General features: G+C 43.8%; 1 protein-coding gene across 1 annotated transcript; it reads right to left on the reverse strand.

The window, feature by feature from the left end:
• Positions 1-6,531: 6,531 nt before the first annotated feature.
• Positions 6,532-15,841, reverse strand: LOC133099151 (T-cell surface glycoprotein CD3 epsilon chain). Its single transcript, XM_061202633.1, has 8 exons — positions 15,793-15,841; positions 13,524-13,544; positions 12,392-12,406; positions 9,656-9,685; positions 9,030-9,239; positions 8,031-8,198; positions 7,452-7,498; positions 6,532-6,619 (listed from the first exon to the last, which is right to left on the reverse strand). The coding sequence occupies exons 1-8, from the start codon at positions 15,839-15,841 to the stop codon at positions 6,563-6,565; spliced, it is 597 nt and encodes a 198-aa protein (XP_061058616.1). The 3' UTR covers positions 6,532-6,562.
• Between the last annotated feature and the right edge of the window lie 7,086 nt (positions 15,842-22,927).

A 22,927-nucleotide genomic window follows, 5' to 3' on the forward strand; every position in this document is an offset into this window, starting at 1 on the left:
TACCTACAAGGAGGTCTCAGCCAAGGCCCCTTCAGTACCCTTTTCCCCTGTATAGGAGGTACCATTCTATTTTCTTTTCTCAGAACCTCTCCCTGCGCCACCCCTGCCTTCTGCATAGTAAACTGGCATCAGAAACTCTTCATCAATTAAAACATACTATCCTTCTCCACCCACTTGGAAAGCTGGAGTCTGAGACTGGGTGGGGAATTATTAGGACATTTTCAATAGATGTCATCTTTAGCCATTGGGTTAGTGGTGGTTCTGAAACTTTGGGATTTATTTAAAAAATACACACTTGGGGACACTCTTGGGTCCCCTGGTGATTCTGAAGCAGCCTCAATTCAGAGAATCTCTGGTTTAGAGGAAGAATTGAAGCCACTTACTTTTTTGTGTCCTTTACGCCCATTCCTGTCTACCATGTGTGGGAACCCTTTTTTTTTTTTCTCTGTGTAAGAGTAATTCAATAAACTTCAGAACAGTTTAATGAGAGATAGGAGGTTTTCTTTTTAAAGATTTTTTTGATGTGGACCATTTTTAAAGTCTTTATTGAATTTGTTATAATATTGCTTCTGTTTCATGTTTTGGTTTTTTTGGCTGCGAGGCATGTGGGGTCTTAGCTCCCCAACCAGGGATCGAACCCACACCCCCTGCATTGGAAAGCAAAGTTTTAACCACTGGACCACCAGGGAAGTCCCCAAGAATGGGAGTTTCTTAGACCAGCGTTCCCAAAGGAGAAAATTATTAACAACCACATAGCCAGAGATCTGGATGATTCTGCCCATTATCTCCTCAAGATACACACAGACCCTAACTTTGTTAGAGACAGAATGAACTTCCAATTTACACATGCTTCATTCATGGTTGTGATTCATTCCTACCCTTTATACCCTACTGCTGCAGTCCTCCTAGCCCTAGATCCCATCTTCACACTGGATCCCTCCACCTTGGGCAACTCTTCCACGGCTTGCATTGCACCAATACTTGTGTCCTTCCCATGCCCTGCACACTTCCTTTGACTCTGTGCTCCTCATATACCCTTATGTCCCCCTCTACAGCTCACCAGTTCTCAAAATTCACTGCACATTGGAATCTCCTGGGGAGCTTTCAAAGTACTGATGCCTGGGTGACACCCCCAGAGAGCAGATTATACTGGGTTGGAACATCAGGACTTTTCAAACTGCCTAAGGTGATTCTAATGTGAAGTCAAGGATGAGAAACACTGACCTTCACCTGAGCCCTTCTGGAAACTTGGGTCCCTTCAGCTCTCTCTTTTTTTGTTGTGCTTTTAAAACACAGCTTTAGGGCTTCCCTGGTGACGCAGTGGTTGAGAATCTGCCTGCCAATGCAGGCGACACGGGTTCGAGCCCTGGTCTGGGAAGATCCCACATGCCGCGGAGCAACTGGGCCCATGAGCCACAATTACTGAGCCTGCACTCCACAACAAGAGAGGCCGCGATAGTGAGAGGCCCACACACCGCGATGAAGAGTGGCCCCCGCTTGCCACAACTAGAAAAAGCCCTCGCACAGAAACGAAGACCCAACACAGCCATAAATAAATAAATAAATTTAAAAAACAAAACAAACAAACAAAAAAACACAGCTTTACTGAAGTAAACTGACACGAATAAACTGCATATATTTAACGTGTAAAATTTGATAAGTTTTGGCATATATATACACTTGTGAAACATCACCAAGATTGATAAGTATGAACTTACTCAATACCCTGGACAGTTTCCTTGTGCCCCTTTGCATGCAATCTCTTCCTTATCCTCTCATCCTCTAGGCAACCACTGATAGGCTTTCTGTCATTATAGATTAGTTTCCGTTTCTCTAGAGTTTTAAATAAGTGAAATAATACAATATGTACCCTTTTTTGGTCTGGCTCCTTACACTTAGCATAATTGTTTTGAGATTCATCCATCTTGTTGCATCTATGAATAGTTCATTCCTTTCTAATGTTCAGTAGTACTCCATTGTACGGATATACCACATGTTGTTTATCCATTCACCCCTTGATTGTCTTTTGAGTGTTTCCTGGTTTTGGCTATTACAAATTAAGTTGCTATGAACGTTCATACATAAATCATTATATAAGTCATACACTCATATACAAGGACATACACTCTTATCTCTATTGGATAAATACTCAGGAGTGGAATGGCTAGGATACAACTTTTAAAGAAAGTAGTCTGGCTATTCTAGGTTCTTTGCAGTCCCATATGAATTGCCGTCTCAGTTACTACAAAATGCCTGCTGAGATTTTGATCAGGATTGCATTGAATTTATAGATCAGTTTGGAGAGAACTGACATCCTAATGATATTGAGTTTTCCAGTCCATGAACTCGTCTTTTGTCAGATTTATCCCTACGTGTTTTACTATATTTTTGATGATATTGTTATTTAAAAAATTTTGACTTCCAGTAGTTCCTTGAAATTGTATAGGAATACAATTACTTTTTGTATATTGATCTTCTATCCTGAAAACTTCCTAAACCCATTTATTAATTCTAGTAGCTTTTTTTTGTAGATCCCATTGGATATTCCATATATTTGATCATGTTGTTTGTGAATAAAGACAGTTTTTTATTTCCAGCTTTTCCATTTCCAATCTGGATCTGTTTTACTTCTGTTTCTTGGCTCATTGCACTGCTAGAACCTCCAGTACAATGTTGAGTAGAAGTGGAGAGAGGATAGCCTTGCCTTATTTGTGGTTTTTTTGTTTGTTTGTTTTTAAGTTCTGGGTCCATTCTAAATATTTATTTATTTTGCTGTGCCGGCTCTTAGTTGCAGCACGTGGGATCTTTAGTTGCGGCATGTGAACTCTTAGTTGTGGCATGTGGGATCTAGTTCCCTGACCAGGGATTGAACCCAGGCCCCCTGCATTGGGAGCACGGAGTCTTAACCACTGGACGCCAGGGAAGTCCCGCCTTATTTGTGATCTTAGGGGGAAAGCACTGTTTTTCATCATTAAATATGATGTCGGCTGTACGTTTTTCTTAGATGCCCTCTAACAGGTTGAGGTCATTCCGTTCTCTTTCCAGTTTGCTGAGAATTTTAAACAAAAATAGTTGTTGAGGATTGTCAAGTGCTTCTTCTGTATCCATTGAGATGATTATATGGTTTTACTTTTTTTGTCTGTTAATATGGTAAATTACATTGATGGCATGATCTGTTAAACCAATCCTGCATTCCTGAAATAAACTGTACTTGGTCATCATGTATTTTTTTTGTGTGTGTATATTATTAGATTAAACTTGCTAAAATTTTGTGAAGCTTTTTTTTTTGGCTGCGATGGGTCTTCGTTGCTGCGCGCGGGCTTTCTCTAGTTGCGGCGAGTGGGGGCTGCTCTTCGTTGTGGTGCGTGGGCTTCTCATTGCGGTGCCTTCTCTTGTTGCGGAGCACGGGTTCTAGGCACGCGGGCTCAGTAGTTGTGGCTCGCGGGTTCTAGAGCGCAGACTCAGTAGTTGTGGCGCACGGGCTTAGTTGCTCCGCGGCATGTGGGATCTTCCCGGACCAGGGCTGGAACCCGTGTCCCCTGCATTGGCAGGTGGATTCTTAACCACTGCGCCACCAGAGGAGCCCGTGAAGCATTTCTGCATCTATTCATATGGGATATTGGTCTGCAGCTTTCTTTTCTCGTAATGTCTTTGTCTGGTTTTGATATCAGGGTATGTTAGTCAGGGTTCTTCAGAGCAACAGAGTTGCAGTTGATGTTGCACGTTGAGCCCAAAAGATGGTCTAGAGACTTCCTCAGAGGACCTCAGTCTGCTTTTTCTTAAGGCCTTCACTGATTGGATGAGGCTCTCCCACATTATAGAAGGTAATCTGCTTTACTCAAAGTCGACTGATATAAATGTTAATCTCAGCTAAAGAGTACCTTCACAACACAATGAGATGTGTTTGACCAAATATCTGGGTACTGTGGCTCAGCCAATCTGACACATAATATTAAGCATTGCACGTGATAAGTTTGGTCTTCATAGAATGAGTTGGAAGTAGTCTCTCTTCAATTTTCTGAAAGGGTTTGTATAGAATTGGTGTTATTTCTTCCTTAAATGTTTGATAGATTTCACCAAGGAAGCCATCTTGGTCTGGAGTTTTCTTTGTGGAAAGGTTTTCAACTCTGAATTCAGTTTATTTAATAGCTAAAGGGCTATTTTGGTTATCTAGTTCATCTTCAGTGAGTGGAGTGCCTTCTCCTTTGTCTTCAAATTCTCTCCATCCTTCCCTTCAGGGCCCAGATCAAGTCTCTCCTCCTCCATGGAGCTTTTGCCGACCACCTCGGCTCTCCCAGTTCCTCCTGGGAACACTGACAACACCGTCTATAGCACGTCTATGCTTACTCACATTGGTTCTGTCACTGTTTAACTTTTTGCATACTTGGTCACTCATATAATTGTAAGCTCCTTGAAGACAGGAACTGTTTGTATCCTTTTAGTACTTAGCACAGTGCTGGTCTGTCACACGAGTGATTAGAAAAGCACTCATGGAAGGAATACCTAAGCAATTCAATACAGAGTTTTAAAGTCAGGAAAATGGAGAGCATTTCTAATGATCACAGTCAGCATTGGGTAGCTGTTCAGAGCATTGGAGTTGGACAGCCTTGGCTGCTAATTCCAGCTCTGTCCCTGACTAACTGTGCACCTTGAGTGAATGACTTCACCTCTTTGAGCCCCTTATTCTCATCTGTAAAATAAGGACATCTACCTTGTCGGTCGGTCATCATAGGATGAAATGAGATAACGCTTGTAAAGTGCTAAACACAATTTCTAGAGCAGAGTAAGTGCTTCCTAAGTGTTAGCTATTATTGCTTTCATTACGCTGAGCCACACCTCCCTTGCCTGGGCAGCATCAAATATAGCTGGGACAGAACTGCCACCCCTGGGCCAGCCTGCTGATCAGCAGCTATCGATGGTCAACGTCACAGAGATTCCTTTTGAGCCTGAGTGCTGAGTGCTTACAGGGAGAGCAGCAGCTTCAGCAGAGACCAACAAATAGAAACTGTAGCCACAAGACCAGGGCTGAGTGTGTCCAGTATGTGGAGGCTGCTAACCGCAAAGGGCTATTCTGAGTCGTGGTCACACTCTTCAATAGTCCTGGGGTCAGCAGAGAGGTTTCTGAGTGCAGAGAGGGAGCAAGGAGAGCCCACTGGTTTGGGCTGGGCTGAGAGGTCCTCAGTGCTCTGGCGTCTTCTCTCTGCAAGCTGAGTGTGTGCCCTGGGAGAGTGGAAAGAAACCCTCCCACAACACGAGTCTCTGCTGCGCTGCACCCCGTCCCTCGCTCAGAGTGCAGCCCACATCCTGGCCGCTAAACCACAGCCCGCCTCGGGCTGCAGGCTGCTGCCTCTCACAGTGGAGGGAGAGGGGCCTGCCCAGCAGCACCTCCTCCCCTCCCCTCCCCTCCCCAGCCCCAGCTCCGTGGAGGCGCTTCCTTTTCGAGGCAGCAAGGAAATGTGTGTCCGCTGCCTCCCCTTCACCTCCTCTCTTCTGTCTGCTGCCTTCACCTACCTTTTAAGGCCTCTGTTTCTGTCTCACCCATTTTCTGAGCTCCATTAGGGACCCATCAGGCACTCTCTGCCATCCTTGATGTTTTTCTCCAAAAGACGTTAGGCGTTTCTCCAGTCGACGTTAGATCATTTCTTTCTTTCTTTCTTTCTCTTTCTTTCTTTCTTTCTTTCTCTTTCTTTCTCTCTCTCTCCTTTCTTTCTTTTCCTTCCTCCCTCCTTCCCTCCCTCCCTCCCTCCCTTTCGCTCTCTCTCTCTCTCTTTTGATTTATTCCCTGATGCCCTTTCCAAAGAGAGCTTCAGATAATGCCTGTTTCAGCTGTGAAAACAGGTAGTACTGGCATTTGGGGTCATAGCTGGGAATATAGTCAGAGGAAGGGAGGACCTGCATTGTCTTAGGAAACGAGGCAGCCTCTGAGGGCCTCCCAGAAAAGAGGGACAGCAACTCTTTCAGCCAAATACACTTTATTTCTTTTCTCTCTCAGCTGGAAAGGAGCCTAGCACATTCATGGAGCTGCAAATGACCGTCTAGGGGCCTGCTGTGGAGACAGGGAGGAAAGGGGCACAGGACTAGCTCTGGGCCAGGGTCTGTGAACAGGGCAGGACCTCTGCCAGCATTTACCCAGTCCATTCCCACAGAGGGTCGCCAAAGAGAGAGCTAGAAACAAGGAAATGTAGATGGAATAGTTAGGGATGGGGCAACTTCTATGCAGGAGAAGGAGGGAGCCAAAGGGAGAAGTTAACAGCCAACAGGGCAGGAAGGAATGGGGGTGTGTGAAGAACAGAAATAAATATCCTGATAAGAGGGCAGGCCAGGTGTGAGGGGTGAGTAGTGATGATGTTTCAAAGGATAATGAGGCAGCAATATCCTTGGATGGGGGCCAGGAGAGAAGGCAGGAAGGAGGCCGCTGGGGACAAGGCTGAGAGTGTGAGTCCCCCACAAGGCAGAGGAACAGTTCTCCTGTGGTGTCCAAGATTTGCCCAGGGAACAGGGAGTAGCAGTCCTGGAGAGGAGCCAGACCTGGGTCAGTGGGAGACAGTGTCTTCAGGAGCTGTCAGATGCCTCTCTGATTTAGGCCAGCATACAGGTCCCGCTGGCCTTTCCGGATGGGCTAGGGGTGGAATAGAGAGGGGGTGGTCAGCAGGGTGGGAGGAGGTCACTCCTGAGAAAGAAGGGCCTCTGAAGAACCTTAGACCAGGGGTCAGGAGGCAGGCTCAACTGGTAAGAGCTTTGATCTGGTCACCTCCTGTGAGCCTCAGTTTTCCCATCTCAAAAATGGAAAACTAAAGACCCAACTCTCGGGGCTTTTCTCAGAATTAAATGAAGTCACTCTTGCGAAAGTGAACAGCACGCTCTTGACTGGTGCTCAATAAATATTTGTTGAGTTTGTCCAGGTGTGATATTCAAAATATTTAACAATTGGTAGTGCACATACACCGAACAATCAGAACAATCCTGGTGGTTCTCTGCTATGCCAGGCAGTAACTCTTCAGTTGCCCAATCTAGAGGTGGTCCAGTGGGGGAGGGGCTGTGACGTCTGGCAGTGTGTGTGCTGGGGATGGAGGATGGTGGAAGCTTGGGGCTATTCACCAGTGAAATATTTTCATATTCTAACAACTGGTAGGTGCATGCCGGTGGAACATCAGTCATGAGTTTATCATGCTAGAGTCTAGGTGTATGGTATTCCCCATGGCTGTCGCCCAGCTAATGAATAAGCCAGAGAAATAGGAGCAGCACCTCAACCCCACCACCTGTGGTTGTGGAAACCCTGCAGCCTTTGAGATGGCCCCATTCTACCATGATGGATGCAGAGGCGGGCACGTGGTGGGTTGTCCTGGAGCCCTGAGGGAGGGGATTTGAAGTGTCTGATGGGCCAGATGCACAGTCCCATCTGTCCCCTTCTCTCCTAGAAAGACCCCTCCCCCCACTTTATCCCTTGTTACCTCATAGTCTGGGTTGGGTACAGGTGGTGGCCTCTGCCTGTTTTGTCCTGCAGAGGAGGGAAGGGAAAAGGATTCATTTCCATGAGGAAACACCAATCTTGTGAGAATGAGACCCAGATCAAGGAGGGCGAACTCCCCTCTATTTCTTTTTTCTATTTCAGCTGCCCTTTCTCTTTGCTTTCTTTCATCCCATCTCTAATGACCCCACACTGTCCTTATCATTTGTGACCTCAGCTAAAGGTCCTTCCACTGTTTCCTTTCCCACAGGTTGGAGTCGGGAGGGCAAGGAAAAGGCAGGAACTCATGTTCCAAAGTCTCCCCAAAGATTGAGGGGTGCAGTCTGATTACTCCAGAACACTGACAGGCACTTGAAGAAGCCCATCCTGGTAGTAAACGTTTTTGCGTTTTTCAAGGGTGGAGAGGACAGGAGTGATCTGAAATGGGACACTCTCTGTCAAGATCTTGGCCACACTGGTGAATGTTCTAGAGAAGCTGTCTTGACCTAGCCCTGGACTTGCCAGCCCATCCTGGCCTGGGCTGGACATCCCCCCTTGGCGGGAATCTCCTCCATGGTCTTACCCCTGGGCCTGCTGCCAGCACCCGCTCCTCTCGTCACAGGCATGGCCTTGGCCTTTCTGCTCTTGCTCCAGTAATACACCAGCAGCAGCAAGCCCAAAGTGACGCAGACGTCCACTACGATGATTGTGGCCACCACCATCAGATCTGCCTCCACGCAGTTCTCACACACTGTGGGGCGGGGAGTGTGGAGAGAAGAAGAGAAATCACCCAGAAAGGAAGACACAGGACACTGGAGATGAGGAAGGAAAAAATGAAGGTCGTTCTCCCTTTAATACTCACATGGCTGCCATGGTCAGACACCCCCTGCCCCCTTTCAACACGTTTATAACAACAAGCAAACTGTGGTGTGTATGGGTAGAGGTTCTGCAGTCAGAGAGTCCTGGGTTCAAGTCCCAGCCATGCTACTCACTAGCTGTGAAAGTTGTGAAATGTGTGTTCAACTCACAAAACCTCTGTTTCCTCATCTATAAAATGGGAGTAAGATAGCACTCAACCCATATGGTGGTTAAGAGGATTGTGTGAAAAGCCCTGGCAAGTATTTGGTATAGTGCTTAAAACTTAATAAGCACTCAATGATTGTTAGCTATCATTATTGCTTATTATTATGCCTTAGTTTATGACATTTTAGTAGAGTGGCTTTGAGTCCTTTTTGTAAATCCTGAAGAATTCCTCTCTGGATAAAGCATCAGATAAACTAATATTGGTGTCCCGTAATTCTGGACATGATATAATGCAAAGGACCCAATCTTGTCTCTTGGGACATTGTAGTTTTAGATCTAGAGCTGACTGAGGTTACCCAGACAGCCCCATATTGGTGTTTAATCTATATTTCAGAAAACACTGATGCTGTGTGGCCCCAGACAGTCCCGGATTGAGTGTCGGAGAAGCACAAAGATGCCAAGAGACTGTGAGTTGGGTTAGGGGAAATATTGAGAATGCCCTTTAGAAATGGTCCTCCCTAGAGAGTCTAATAGTGCTTGCTCTGAAGATCTATATTACCTCTTGCTTTCAGGTAGAGCTTATGATTCTCGTCCTTTGAGCAGGTATAATAACCGCTGTTCTCTATTTCTGAAAAATCCTGCAGTAACAGTGGTTTGTCATAAACATGGGGCATTTCTATACCATCTTTTTTCCAAGTTACTTCCTCAGATGCAATATCCTCAGGGCATGTCAGCTCTACATTGTTTCCAGAGATGGAGACTTTATATGCTGGGGAATGGGAGAAAAGAGAAGGGAAATTAAGGGGAGAACCCAGTAATATTTAAGGCAAATTAGTAGCAGAAGAACCATCCAAATGCGGAAAGCGCTCTGACATCCTGGATCTTAGATTTTCTTGTCAAAAGGGAACTCTGCTGGCTAGGGGGTATGAAAGAGGAGATATGTAGGAGAAGGGGCCCTAGAGAACCTTTTGAAGGTGACTTCAGAGTTTAGGCATGGACATGGGGACTTGGAAGTAAAGAAAATCTACAACAGTCCTTATTTGTAATGTTTCTAAAATGGGAGTTAGAAATATGAGGTTGGGAGGACCTCAGTTCTTGGGGTTAATCTCTCTCAATCAGTTCCTTCTTCCCAACCACTGACTTGCATCATCAGATAGGGCAGATATAAAAGACTGATAAACTTACATTTCAGTGTTTGTGTTTGTGTAACTTCATCTGAAAATGAAAAAAGGAAGGAATGGTAAGAAAATAACCTTGGTTTAAGTTTAAATTGTAGGTGAAAAATTTCAAGTGGAACTAGATACTATCCCCAAGAATTCCCAAAGAGGGCCCGTTCTTTAGGGAGCTCCAAGTCTTGAAGGTGAGGTATGTATTTGTCCTATGAGATATGCTCATAGACACAACTCAGATACATCAAACTGAGAATATACCAGCATGTGCTTCTAGATTTAGATCCACTAAAGCTCAGAAAGCCTTAAAAGCCTAAAGCTGAAAAATTCCAGTCGTCTTCAAGCTTATTCTCTTGCATTAGCAAGAACCATATTCCAGATAGATATGAAAGGGTCTTCTCAGAGCTAAAGACCTTCATATGTTTGAATCACTGATTCTTGGGCTTACCTGTTTTTCGTTATTCAGAAGTTCTTACTTATAACTAACAGAAACTCTCGTAGCAGAGATCAAATATCTTTCTTCTTATTCCATCCCACTTTTCTGTTATTGCCCTTAAATTATGTGAAGCACTATGCACATTTTAAGGAAATAGTTATTCTAATAAAATGTGACTTTATTTTAAATTATATCTGAGTGCAATCAACTCTCAATTATTTTTGTTAGAACTATTGGTGTGGACAACTGAAATCCACTAGTATAATTTGGGGATCCAGCCAAATTCCCCACAGTAGGCAATTTTGCCCTGGGAAGTGGGCTGGGGAGCACCTTCATTTCTTGGAAAACTTGTGGCTGGGACACTGGGTGGCACTAGGCTATGCTTGAGCCTGTATATGACAGCTGGAAGAGTGGAGAGTGGTGCTCAGAGACAGCCCTCTCTCTGTTGGGGGTGTTTTGCTACAGTGTGCTGTTGGGGACAGAGCACTGGGCTGAGTCAGTAGCGCTGTGTTTGAATCCCAGATTTGCTTTAGGCTGTGTGACCAAGGGAAAATCATTTAACTTCTCTGAGCTTCAGTTTCTTCATCTGGGAAACGGAGATAAAACATCCACTTCACAGGGTATTCGTGAGAATTAAATGGATTATGAAGGTGAAAATGGATGGTGCATAGCAGATGCTCAAGAAAAGTGTTAGTTACTTTCTTCCTTTCCTTCTGGGGGTCCTGCTAATGGAGAACAGAACAGAGTTCTGCCCCAGTTGCTCAGTCAGCCCTCCAGCTGAGATCATACGGAATGTAAACAAGTCATTCTCCAGGTGTATCTATCTGCTAATAATTAGGAGTTGAGTATAATGACAATAGATGGTCTATAATATTTTGATTTGGGAATAATTTTTCAGCCCTGATATTTCTTAGAAATATTAAACTAGAAATCATAAATAAAATAATTTAGAAGTAAATAGAAGTTTCACTCTGATTGGTGTGTTTGTTTGGAAAAGCAATGTAAAGGAAATTGCTCACAACTCCTTTTGGCACAAATGCAGTAGTAGAGATCAGACCAACACATTCTCATACAAGGGCCTAGATGTCTATGCTCACAAAAATTTTATACACATTCATAATGATTAAAAAGATGAGCTTCAGCATCAGCTAAATCTGCATTTATATTTCTCTCTCTGATTGGACTATATATTTATTTTCTAAGCCTTGGTTTTCTTACCTGTAGAATAGGGATGTTAGGAGAACTATATGAGGAAATTCAGGTAAAATATTAAGGGCAGTACATAGAACACACATGCTCAATAAACTTTAATGCATATTAATTAGTCTGCATACTTCCCATATAATGATAAAATCCACCCCCTGCTTTCTATACGTCAGATAATGTTCTAAGTAAATTACTCATTCAGTCCTCATAACAACCCTACAAGCTAGGTATCATTATTATCTCCATTTCCCATGTAATGATGCTATGGCACAGAGAAGTTAAGTAAATTATTCAAAGACACTCAGCAAATAAGAAGTTGAGCCAGGATTCAGATATGACTGTCTAGATTCAGAGTTAGACTCTTAACCTCACACTACATGGCCTTCTCCTCTGCCTGAGATATTCTTCCTTAAAATATAAGCACACCCTTTAAAACTCAGCTCAAGAATCACCTCCTCTGGGGAGCTTTCCCCAACCATCCTCTGTAGAGTTGACCACTCTTCTCTTTATATTTTATTCTGTATCTACCCATAACATGCAATAGACTATATTATCAATTATTTGTCGTTCAAATAAGACCATCAGCTTTTTTTTACGACCATACCACCTGTCTTGAGGGATCTTAGTTCCCCAACCAGGGATTGAAACTGGGCCCTCCGCAGTGAAAGCATGGAGTCCTAACCACTGGACTGCCAGGGAATTCCCAAGATCATCAGCTTCTTGAGGGGAAGGAACTAGTGATGCATTCACGTGTATGATCATTTATTCATTCAAAAAATATTCATTGAGCACCTACTATGTGCCAGGAACTGGGCCAGGTAAATAAGACGCCATCTCTGCTTTCAATGAATTCATGATTTACACAAAAACTTATGGTGGCTCCAACACCCACATGTGTATTCTTTCCTGAATGGATGCTCAGGGATACACATCACTCTCAGCTATAATCAGACTTGACAGTTAGCAACAAACCTAGGCACATCTCATTGAAAGATAATTGTATTTTCCCTCTAATAGTTCTGGTTCTTAGTATTTATTACTATGATTGTCTTCTATGACCATTTTGTTCCACATTTGAAAGGAAGTTGTACAGAGTGAAAATCCTCTTACCAGTTTCTTCAAAATCTGAAAAGGAAATGATAAGAAACTATTAGCAATACTCCTATCAGCTTCTAAGATCAGACCCTGCTGCCATGGGTTAGGACTCTTCCCTCAACCTTTAGAAAACAATGGATATTCAAATTCCCCATGGCTGTATACGAAAAGCTGTTTAGGATCCTACATTAAACAACTGGTAGCTAATTATTTATAAAACAGTGTTCTAAGTAATCATTTTGAATATAATATATATATTTGGTATATAAATATAAAAAATATATTTATGAAATCATTACATTGTATGCCTTAAACTCACCCCATGTTATATGTCAACTATCTTCCAATAAAGCTGGGGAAAGAAGAAGATCTGTATTGGGCATAAATTAAATGATAAACAAAATCAACCCTAAATGGCCAATAACATGTGGAAGAGGTGAGTTATTCTGAAGCATATCAGTGCTTTTGACATATCCCATCTGTCAATAATGTAACATTAACACATTCTCCATGATATATTAAAAAGAGTATCCAAAGGACACTACAAATTAGGCAGTGTAATGGAATGGAGACTGGCCCAGTGGCTGCCTTTAAACACAAAATTGGTTCACTCAATTTGGAGGAGCTGACTGACTAGAAAGCCTTCCAATATTGGGACATTCTTGACTCTCTGCAATGACTGAGAAAGTAAGTCCAGGGCAGGCACACTTATATGTATGTGCACACATGAACACATATGCACATACATTCAAAGTATTTGGACATGTAATTCTGAATGTGCACTCAAATGCCGCCCCAGAGGCTTATTCAGTGCATCTCCATGCAGGCATTCAAGCCACAAACCCTCTACAAAAATCTCCCATCAAATATGAAATGCAAACAAATGAAAACTGTTTGCACTTTTTTAGTTGTCTCAATTTTTTTCTTTTGAATAGTTAAGACTCATTATTTCCTATGATCTCTTTTGCATTCCTCTTCTTGGCTAGAACTATCTCTAGACTTATGAAGAAAAGGCAAAGGAGAAGATGATAGAAACCTCTTTTATTGGTATCTGTGGGAGCTCTGTGGGAGGTCTAGTGAAAACTCCACTCATAAATACAAAACACACTGGGCTGATTTCATAACGAGGAAAGAAAGCATATCTCACCTTCTTCTGCCCAAGCGCCAACTAGAAAATAAATAAGAAAAAAAGAGTTAGTAAATGTTGTGAGTGCCTGAGATTCCAAGCAGAAAAAGTTCTACGGCCTAGTCTGCCCATTTCTGAAGATCTAAGGTCCTTTCCACTCACTGCTGGATCACAGTTATTCCTATAACCCAGATAAGTGACAAAGACTGCTGCGTACTGACCACGGGTTCCTGGTCAATTCAGGATGAAACAGAAGAAGAAAGCATCCAGCATTAAACATGAACACACAACACTTGGCAAACAGAAGTTAGGAAATGTTGAGGGTACATCTGGGGAGACTGGAGAAACAGCAAAAGAAGTTTGCAGCCCAGCCACAATTTTGAAAAGAAATCTCTGACTGTGGAAGAAAAACAAGCTCTGGGTTAGGTACAAAGACTGAGATTCTTGTTCCATCTCTGACTCCTGCTTGTCTGATGGTTCGGTTTGTCCATTTGTTTCCTACTTGAGAAAGAGATGGAAATATTTGAAACCAATTATTCATCAACTAGAGCCTGTGCATTGAAGAGTCCCATCATATTTCCACTGGGCCCTCCAGAGTCCCCGCACTTAGCAGTAATTTGGATTCTTTATAAAAACCAGTTTCCCTGACATTGCCTTAAAGTTTTTGTTTTTTTAAAAAAATTAATTCATTTTATTTTTGGCTTCGTTGGGTCTTCGTTGCTGCGCGTGGGAGTTCTCTAGTTGTGGCGAGTGGGGGCTACCCTTCGTTGCGGTGGGCGGGCTTCTCATTGTGGTGCCTTCTCTTGTTGCGGAGCACGGGCTCTAGGTACACGGGCTTCAGTAGTTGTGGCACGTAGACTCAGTAGCTGTGGCACACGGACTTAGTTGCTCTGCTGAATGTGGGATCCTCCCGGACCAGGGATCGAACCCATGTCCCCTGCATTGGCAGGAGGATTCTTAACCACTGCACCACCAGGGAAGTCCTGCCTTAAAGTTTCATGTGTACCTCTTTTATTAACAGCCTCTATACTGGGTGAGACACCCCTCCCAACTGCCTGCTGCCCGCACCTGCCTAACCAGAGCAGACTGGGCATATTGTCATGATGCCAAATCTCTAGAGGTGCTTGGGTCTTTGGTATTCTCTCTCTCTCTCTCTCTCACTCTGCAGAGCATAGTTTATACTATAGGCCTCTAAGCCAATTCCTTGAAGGAGTCACACTCTGCCCCTTGACACTCCAAATGTGTTTCCTGGACCAGTAGCAGACGAATAAGCCAGAGAGCTTATTAGAAAGGCAGAATCGCAGTCCCACTCCAGACCCACTGAAGCAGAAGTTGCAATTTAACAAGATCCCCCCGTGATTTGTGTGCACATTCAAGCTTGAGAAACCCAAGATGAAGCAGGAAGTAGAGAAGCCATGGCTGTAGCTCTGAGATGGGAGCCCCAGCTGTGATAGCAGTTTCTAGGTCTCTGAAATAAAACCCTGGTGAGCTGTCTGGCCTCATGTCATGCTATCTTTAAGAGCACAGGCCTGTAGGCAGTCCTGAGTTCCCAGATCAGCTTCAGCACTTACTAACTCTGTGGTTCTAAACAAGTTATTGAGCTTCTTTGAGTATTAGTTTCTTCATCTGTAAAATAGGGGATACATATAACGTTTACCTTCCAAGGTGGAGGTAAGGATTAAATTAGTTAACACGTGTAAAGATTTTTTTAACACGGTATCTGACACTCAATAAACGGAAACCTTTAAAAGAATCTTCTTTGTCTGTTATGAGATATGGAAATGCTCTTGGTTATTTATCAATTTATATTCCACCTTGCTTCAAAAAGGACTAAAGTAATTGAAAGCTCTTGATCAACTGAAGAAGACTGAAAATTATGAGGTGTTTCATTGTCTCAGATACTAAGCTTGCTGTATACCCTGTGCAGAGTTTGGGTTCAACTGTCTAGTCTCCTCACAACAAAAAGTGAAGGTTAACTCTTCTAATCTCTTCTGTGTTAGTTCTTAAGGGCTCGGTTGTTCATTGACAGAATGAGCTTGTTCTCAGAGGCACAAAGACTGCCTTGCTTTCAGTAGATATGATCATCCCAACTGCTTTCCTTTGGCTGTTCTCTGAAAGGTCTCCTGGGCACACACTAGCCTCCAGCCCTGGTTCCCTATGCTAACATTGCACAAACACTTTATATTTTCTAGTAAATGAGGTTCCTTGGTACCACTGGGCAGCACCAGGTTAGGCTGTGAGCCTTCTATGGTCTGGAGAAACACCCCCCTTTTCATTCCATCCTACTCACCTGATAAGAGGCAGAGTCCCAGAACTCTCCAGAGATTCCCCGACTGCATCCTTCCCTCACCGGACACTCACTCTACCTAAGATGGCGGAGGCCAGTTGGCTTATAACTTCTGAAAAAGAAGCCAGAGGACTTTTTCAAAACCCCTGATGGAGATGAGGACCCTGGGGCCATTGCTCCCAATGCTGGGATGAAGAAGGGGGCTTTGTAAGAGGGAGACTCACCATTTTCCAAAGCAGGCACCTAAGGCTGGGAGGGGAGGCGGGTTTCTGAACCCTACACAGGAAGTGTGGAGGGGCCTCTGGGCCTGCAGGGTTCTACGTCACTGGGAAACGTTCGAGGCAGAGGCAGCCACCTGGGTTGGCTGGGGAGAGTTGGGCCCCACGTCCTCCCATTGGACGAGCGAGACCTGAAGGTGCTGTGAAAAATACCTGCAGTTTAGTTGTCTGGGCCTTGCACAATGTAACCCCCATGTCGGGGGCTCCCTCCTCAGAAACCCCTGCCCGCCAAACAAGCTGTGACAGGAAGAGAGAGGAGCACCAAAGAGCTGCTTTCTTTCTGGCGTATGTGGCATGGGGCAGCAAGGCACAGCCATTTTACTAGCAAAACTGTTGGCTTGAAAGGACATGTTGACTTAAAACCATGAGATGCCATTCTTTTTTGCCTATAATATTTGCAAAAATATTTAAAAACACAATATTCAATGTTGGAAAGAGTAAAGAGTGACAGTCTCAGAATCTGCTGACGTGAGTGCAAACGGATACAGCCTTTCTTAATTTTTGAGCATGCATCAATCAAATGCTTACCGGGTGCCAGGCACCGTGCTAAGGGCTTTACCAACAGATCTCACTTAATCCTCAAAACAACACTCTAAGGTAGGTATTATTTTCATCCCCATTTTATACTTGAGTAAACTGAGGTTCAGACAGGTTATTTAAGTTGTCACAGATTACAGAGCTGGGACCCTGGAAAACCTTTTGGCGAAATTCATTGATTTAGTAAATATTTGATATCTACTATGCTGTAGTATACTATGTATACATAGTATACTATGCTGGGTGCTAGTAATAGAGCAGGCACAAGATAGTCCTTGTGGAGGATGAAAGGAAATGTGATTATTAAATCATAATCATTAAACTGATTATTTCAGGAGATTGATGCTGAGAAAGAGGAAATACAGGGGCTGTGGGAGTGATAGAGGGGGGCCTAATACAGTCTGGGGGTAGAGAAATTCACCCTTCTCAGGGTGACATCTAAGCTGAAACCTGATGGAGGAATAGGAGTGAACCACGTGCGGGGCGGGGCGGGAGAGCAGGTAAAGTATTCCAGACAAAGGGAGCATCATGTTTGGAGCCTGGAGATGAGGAAGAGAGGCATTCAAGAAACTGGAAGTTCAGAAAGGCAGGTAACAGAGTGAGAAGGAAGGTAAGAAATGGGACCAGAAACTCAGCAGGTTCCAGATGGGGAGGGATTTGCAAGCCTTGTTAAAGATTCCTAAGGATTATTTTAAGGGCAATGGGAAGTGATGGAAGGGTTTAAAACAGGAGGATGACAGCATCAAATTCTTTAAACATTTTAAAATTTTTAAATGAAAAGATTAATTATGGAAGTAATACATGCACGTTACAAACAAAGAAGAGCACAGAAGGGTACATACAACAGTCTCTCACCCACCTCGACTCAGCCCTATTCCTCTCCCTAGAGAAAACCACTTTCAACTTTGTAAACTGTTTTTTTTCTGGTGGTTACCTTCTTATCTCTAAATGTGCGTTGTCATCATTCGGGTTCTCTGGGAAACAAATTTTGCCATGGAGATTTGTGTGCAGGTGGCTCTTGGAGGGAAGCACAGGAACAGCACCTGTCAGGGAAGGAAGCGGGATTGGCAGAGGGAGAAGGGGAATTACAACGAGAGCTCAGCCAATCCCGCGGGGAGTTCCCAGGCTAGGATTATAATAGGGAAGAACCTTGTATTCTATTACAAGTTAATCACTGAAGTGATGTTACCTATAAGCTTAAATTATACATAATGGCCCATCTCTGGGAACCCTGCCTCCGAGGTAATGAGCGTTAAGCTAAAATACCTTTGTTTGGCTCACAGGGAGCATCCTGACCAGGCCCACCTGTGAATGACTGCAGGAAGGAAGTCCCCTGCTGGGACAGTGAATTATTTTTTTGCTTACTGGTCTCTTGGCAGGGGAGGCAGCAGGTGTAGCTTAGTTTAATAGGACTCTTGGTGTGTATTATGGTGGAAGCATTCTGCCTCTGGAAACCATGGCCTCTAGAAACTCAGAGTCTAGAGTTACAGGGACAGGAAACACAAATTTCCTAAATGCTTCACTGGGAGTGATGGTAAATATGGATGCGCCTACTTCCAACCCTTGCTTCCTGGATGCATATATTCTACGTCTTGGGGATGCAGTATCATATTATAGTCACTGATTTTTTAAAATATAAATTTATTTATTTATTTTTGGCTGTGTTGGGTCTTCGTTTCTGTGCGAGGGCTTTCTCTAGTTGTGGCAAGCGGGGACCACTCTTCATCGCGGTGTGCGGGCCTCTCACCATCGCGGCCTCTCTTGTTGTGGGGCACAGGCTCCAGACGCGCAGGCTCAGCAGTTGTGGCTCATGGACCCAGTTGCTCCGCGGCTTGTGGGATCTTCCCAGACCAGGGCTCGAACCCGTGTCCCCTGCATTGGCAGGCAGATTCTCAACCACTGCGCCACCAGGGAAGCCCCTATAGTCACTGATTTAAGATGTATGTCACATCCTGAAGGATAGTGCCCCAGGCTGCAGGGTGTCATCTTTAAGTTGATACCTTAGCTATGTCTTCAAAAGGCTATTCCATTGGTCCATTGGCTGGCAGCTTTAGGACGGTGTGGTATATGATAGGCCCAGTGGATCCCATTGTCATACGTCTATATACCTTTGTTATAAAGTGGGTCCCATGGTCTGTTGTGATGCTATGTAAGATCCAGTGCTTATGGATCAGACAGCATGTGAACTCTTGGATAATAGGACTAGCTGAAGCATTACAGGCGAGAAAGTCAAACCCGTACCCAGAATATCTATCAATTCCTATCAAACGAATTGAGTCCTTTCCAGGTTTGGTTTGGAAGGGTCCAATGTAATTATCTTGCCAGGAAGTGGCTGGTTGGTTTCCCCCAAGGATGGTCCCAAATTGCAGCCTCAGCACTGGACTCTGTTTCGGGAGCAGCAGTAGCTAGATCAGCCTTGGTGAGTGGAAGTGCACACTATTGTACCCAGGTATAGCCTCCATCACTGCCACCAATAGTTACTGCATTCATAACCCCGTTGTCCCTGTGTTGGGATGGCTGAGGACAGAGGCTGGTTGACATTAGCTGGCCAAGTCATTTTCTTCTACTTTGTGTTGTAGTGCCTCTTCCATGATGGATGTTCTCTGGTGGGTGTTAACTCATGACACAAAGACCTACTCACTTTATAATGATGCCCATTGGTCCATACACATGCCTCTTCTCCATACTTTCTTGCTCCCAATCTTCTAATCTTATTTAAAACCCCTGATCAATAAATTAAGCCATCCACTACTGTGCATGAATCTCTATATATTCAAACATCCATAAAGTGGATGACCAGGTACGATGCCAGAAGCTCTGCCCTTTGGGAGGATGTCCCCTCACTACTGGATTTCAAGGCTACTTCTTTTTTTTTATTTTAATTTTTTTGGCTGCGTTGGGTCTTCGTTGCTGTGCATGGGCTTTTCTCTAGTTGCAGTGAGTGGGGGCTACTCTTCATTGAGATGCACGGGCTTCTCATTGCGGTGGCTTCTCTTGCTACAGAGCACAGGCTCTAGGCTTGCGGGCTTCAGTAATTGCAGCGTGCGGGCTCAGTAGTTGTGGCGCACGGACTTAGTTGCTCCGCAGCATGTGGTATCTTCCCTGACCAGGGATTGAACCCGTGTCCCCTGCATTGGCAGGCAGATTCTTAACCACTGCGCCACCAGGGAAGTCCTCAAGTCCACTTCTGAGTGGCCTGCAGGGCTACAGCAGTCCATTTTGGCTTGTATCCACATACTGAGCTGACATCTGTCAACAAAGATCAGGCTTTATTCTCCACTATCAGTGGTGGAGGACATAGGAGTATGGGCTAGGTACTCCTGCAGCTTGTATCCTCTGTAGCTACTCATGCCTGAACCAGACTCTATTCCTTACATATTATGATGGATTGTTGCTACATCCACCCAACTTTACAACTTGGTGGATCTGACAAGTGCCTAACTTAAAATGGGCAGTTCTGATTTAATGGCCAATTGATGTCCCATAGTCAGTCACTCAACTCTACCAGTGTGTCTGTTCTAGTAGCTTGCCTGGAGCTCTTTTTCCAATGGTATACAATTCTCTGCTGAAGATGGAATGGCCTTGCTCCAGAGCCCTATGTGTCAACATTGTGATCCTCCTACTAGAACTTGCCCTAAGGGCTTCCCTGGCGGTTCAGTGGTTAAGACTCCGGGCTTCCACTGCAGTGGGTGTGGGTTTGATCCCTGGTCAGGGAACTAAGATCCCACATGCCATGCAATGTGGCCAAAAATAAATAAATAGATTAAAAAAAAAAAGAACTTGCCATGAACTTCAAAAGGCAACTTTTCTCACCGCAGATATTTCTAATTACCATCAGGTGTGCCAAAATATGGCCCAGGTTGCAGAACTGCTTGCACTGTACCCTGGACTTGCTGCAGAGCCCTTTACTGCTCTGGGCTCGACTCAAACCTGGAAGAGTTCCAGGTCACATGGTAAATAATCAAGTGTGGAGTATGCTCCTCCAAAGCATGAGGTGCTGTGTTTCCTTCTTAAAGTTAGGATCAGTGCAAGGTGCAATAACATGTCTTCTACATTGGAAGGCATGGCCTGGCTGGCCCAAGACCCTGGACTCCTAAAAAGACCACTTAGGTGGCAGTCCCCTGAATCTTCATAAGGTTTATCTCCCATTACCCAAAGCCTCAAAGTACTTGCCATTTCTTGCTTATTCGATTTGGCTAGCATTGATCTTATTGATATAGTAGACTGCTATAATGTTCTCCAAGAATGTCCAGATCATCCAAGTCCCTTCAGACTATGTTATGACAGAGACTGGACAAATTAACGTAGCCCCAGGCAAGACCAGGAAAGTATATGTCTGTTATGTCTGTTTCCTGTGTGTGAATGCTCTAACAAAGGTATTACATTTGGCACAGCTGCTGCAATTGGGGTTACTATTTGGTTTTCAGTAATTCACTCTCATGTACAATGATTCCTCATTTTTTGCAAAAGCCAAATTAGTGAATTAAATGGGGATATGATAGAATCATTGTTCCTGCATCCTTTAAGTCTTTCAAAGTGACACTAATCTCTACCATTCCCTTTACGGTGCCATATTATTTTTTATTTATAACCTTGGCTGGCAGTCATGGACAGTTTCAAGGGCTTCTGTTGGCTTTTCCTAACACAACAGCTCTTACAGGTTGAGGAAGCGAAGGGAGGGTTCTGCCACCTGCTATGTCCATAAATGTCCCTTGGGCCATTTGAAAGTCATATGGGGTGTAGGATAATTTTTTGTGTTGCTGACCTATTCTGTGCACGGCAAGATGCCAGCAGTTGGTTGACTATAGGCCTTTAGCATCCCACACAAACAACCCCACACCCCTCTAGAGAACAGTGCCATCTTAGTTGAGAATTACTATTCAAGAGCTTTCCTCCATCCTGGGTTTATAGAACCCAGCCTCCATTTCCCTCTCAAAATGAACAGAAGGAAGCAACAACTGACTAGGAAATCAGCAATATGGGCACATAAATGCTTGGTATGAAATGTCTCTACTCCTCTGAACTTTGCCCTCACTCAACCTGCACCACAGCCACTAGACCAGCCCAGAAGCCCACTCTGTTCACTGGGAGTCTATTAGGTATGTTCTCCTCTCTGGCTTCCCAAATGGTCCCCATCTCTCAGCTCCTAGCAAGCTTACAGTCCCCAAGCAGTGGAGTCATTTTTTTTTTTTTGAAGATCGATTTAAAAAAAAAAAATTGTGGTAAAATACACATAACAAAATTTACCATCTTAACCATTTTTAAGTATACAGTTGAGTAGTGTTAAATACATTTGTATTGTGTAGCCAATCCCCAGAAGTCTTGTCATCTTGCAAAACAGAAACTCTATATTCATTGAAAAACAACTCCCCATTTCCCCCTCCCTTCAGCCCCTGGCAACCACCATTCTATTTTCTGTCTCTATGAATTTGACTCTCTCATTTAAGTGGAATCATATGGTATTTGTCTTTTTGGAACTAGCTTATTTCGTTAGCATAGTGTCCTCAAGATTAAGACTGAATAATATTTTATCCTATGTATATAGCATATTTTGTTTATCTATTCATCTGCTGATGGACTCTTGGGTTGCTTTCACCTTTTGCGTATTATGAATAATGCTGCTATGAACATGGGTGTACACATATCTCTTCAATACACTTCAATTCCTTTGTGTATATACCTGGAAGTAGAATTGCTGGATCATATGGTAATTCTGTGTTTAATTTTTTGAAGAACTCGTGCACTATTTTCCACAGCAGCCGCACCATTTTACATTCCCACGAACGGTGCACAAGTTTCCGATTTCTCCACATCTTTATCAACACTTTTCTGTCTTTTGATAATAGTCATCCTAATGGGTGTGATGTGGTATCTCATTGTAGTTTTGATTTACATTTCCCTGATAATTAGTGATGTTAAGTATCTTTTCATGTGCTTGTTGGCCCTTTTATATCTTATTGGGAGAAATGTCCATTCAAGTCCTTTGCTCATTTTTTAATTGGGCTTTTTTTTTTTTAAAGCTGTCATACTTTATATATTCCAGGTATTAACCCCTTATCAGATATATGATTTGCAAATATTTTCTCCCATTTCATAGGTTGCCTTTTCATGCTGTTGATTGTGAAACTTGATGCACAGCTTTAAATTTTGATGTAGTCCAGTTTATCTATTTTTTACTTTTATTACCTATACTTTTGGTGTCATGCAGTGGTCCCATTTTATTGCCAGCCTAGAGAACCCTTTAGGCTGTGGAAGAGGAGGAGGAGGAGGAGGAGGAGGAGGAGGAGGAGGAGAAGGAGGAGGAGGAGGAGGAGGATTGGATT

The sequence above is a fragment of the Eubalaena glacialis genome, chromosome 10 (genome assembly GCF_028564815.1).
Source record: "Eubalaena glacialis isolate mEubGla1 chromosome 10, mEubGla1.1.hap2.+ XY, whole genome shotgun sequence".
Classification (NCBI taxonomy): Eukaryota; Metazoa; Chordata; class Mammalia; order Artiodactyla; family Balaenidae; genus Eubalaena; species Eubalaena glacialis.

What these genes read in the sequence shown, in the direction of transcription:
- LOC133099151 (XM_061202633.1), bottom strand. Translation starts at nt 15,841, where the DNA reads ATGCAGTCGGGGAATCTCTGGAGAGTTCTGGGACTCTGCCTCTTATCA. An exon ending in GGGACTCTGCCTCTTATCAG is followed by an intron (nt 13,545 to 15,792) that starts GTGAGTAGGATG and finishes TTTATTTTCTAG; the next exon opens with TTGGCGCTTGGGCAGAAGAA. An exon ending in GCTCTACCTGAAAGCAAGAG is followed by an intron (nt 8,199 to 9,029) that starts GTAATATAGATC and finishes CCCGCCCCACAG; the next exon opens with TGTGTGAGAACTGCGTGGAG.